The 1,119-nt window shown below is 44.8% G+C and overlaps 1 protein-coding gene across 1 annotated transcript in view; it reads left to right on the top strand.

Annotated features, from left to right (window-relative positions):
* MYLIP (myosin regulatory light chain interacting protein) overlaps window positions 1-1,119 on the top strand; it is a 28,901-nt gene that overhangs the window by 21,941 nt on the left and 5,841 nt on the right. The window contains exon 4 of the mRNA XM_018564791.1: window positions 1-177. This exon is cut by the window's left edge and continues 35 nt beyond it. Within this exon, the coding sequence (XP_018420293.1) occupies window positions 1-177 (177 nt within the window). The remainder of the gene's footprint in view (window positions 178-1,119) is intronic.

Genomic DNA, 1,119 nt, shown 5'->3' with positions numbered 1-1,119 from the left:
TTTGGAAGGACTAAGCCAAGCATCCGGAGAATACCAGGTTCTTCAGATTGCGTCCACACTGGAAAACTATGGGGTGGAGTGGCATTCTGCTCGAGATGCTGAGGGCCAAAGGCTTATTGTTGGAATTGGCCCTGATGGTGTATCCATCTGCAAAGAAGACTACAGCTTGATTAACAGGTAAATATATATTGTGTTTTAATAACTCCATTAATACTTCTACCTGGCACAACCTGAGATGTCATTAAACTGTAAAGGATAGTTTTAATTACACTTCATGCGTTTGGTTATCTAGAAAACTGCACAGTTACTTTCACCCTAAAGTCAAACAAGTTTGTGCTTCTCATTTAAATACACATGCTTTTGGCAAGAGGTGCAGGTTTCTTGCGTGTTATGAGGAAGGTCTGGACTCTGTCAGATGAATCCCATCTCTCTCTCTCGCCACGCTAGTCTGCTGGCCATGTTGACTTTAATTTATACAATCCTATGAAAGATTTAGGGATGCGTTCTAAAGGTGTGGTATGACCATACCACTTTATGAAGTGTAAAATGCAGGTGCAATGTGGAGTAAACACTGCCATGTCCTTAGAGAGGGGTATCTGTTCTCTGTTATAAATGGGCCCCTGAGAGTACTTGGTTTAATACTGCTACCACAGTTTGTGGAATTCTTGTAATAACAAAATGTTTTATGCATTTGAACAATACTGAGATGCATCCATTTATAGCATACATGAATACTGGAAACATTGGAATGGAATATATATGCACTTGCTACTAGAGCTGCAACAGATAATCGATTAAGTCGATTAAAATCGACGATCGAAAACGTTTTCGATTGTCGATTCGTCGGCTATTGATTGATTAGCCTGTTTGGGGCTCCACACACGGCCTGAGTCGCACGTCACAAGCTGCGCCCAACGCTGAAGCCACGCCCACCGCACAGGACGCTGATGCCACGCACGCCGATGCTCTTCTTGCTGTGAGCTCCCTCCCTCACTCGCCGCTGGCCCGCCGACAATCGACCTGAAAGTAAGTCCGGACCCATTAAACTGTACCCACACCCGCTAGGGAACTACAAATCCAAGCATGCCACCATTGTCCCTGTACAACCCCCCCTCCCAC

Source organism: Nanorana parkeri, unplaced genomic scaffold (genome assembly GCF_000935625.1).
Source record: "Nanorana parkeri isolate BGI_ZX_2015 unplaced genomic scaffold, ASM93562v1 scaffold783, whole genome shotgun sequence".
In the NCBI taxonomy this organism is placed as follows: Eukaryota; Metazoa; Chordata; class Amphibia; order Anura; family Dicroglossidae; genus Nanorana; species Nanorana parkeri.
This window is presented reverse-complemented; position numbering and strand designations above follow the sequence as displayed.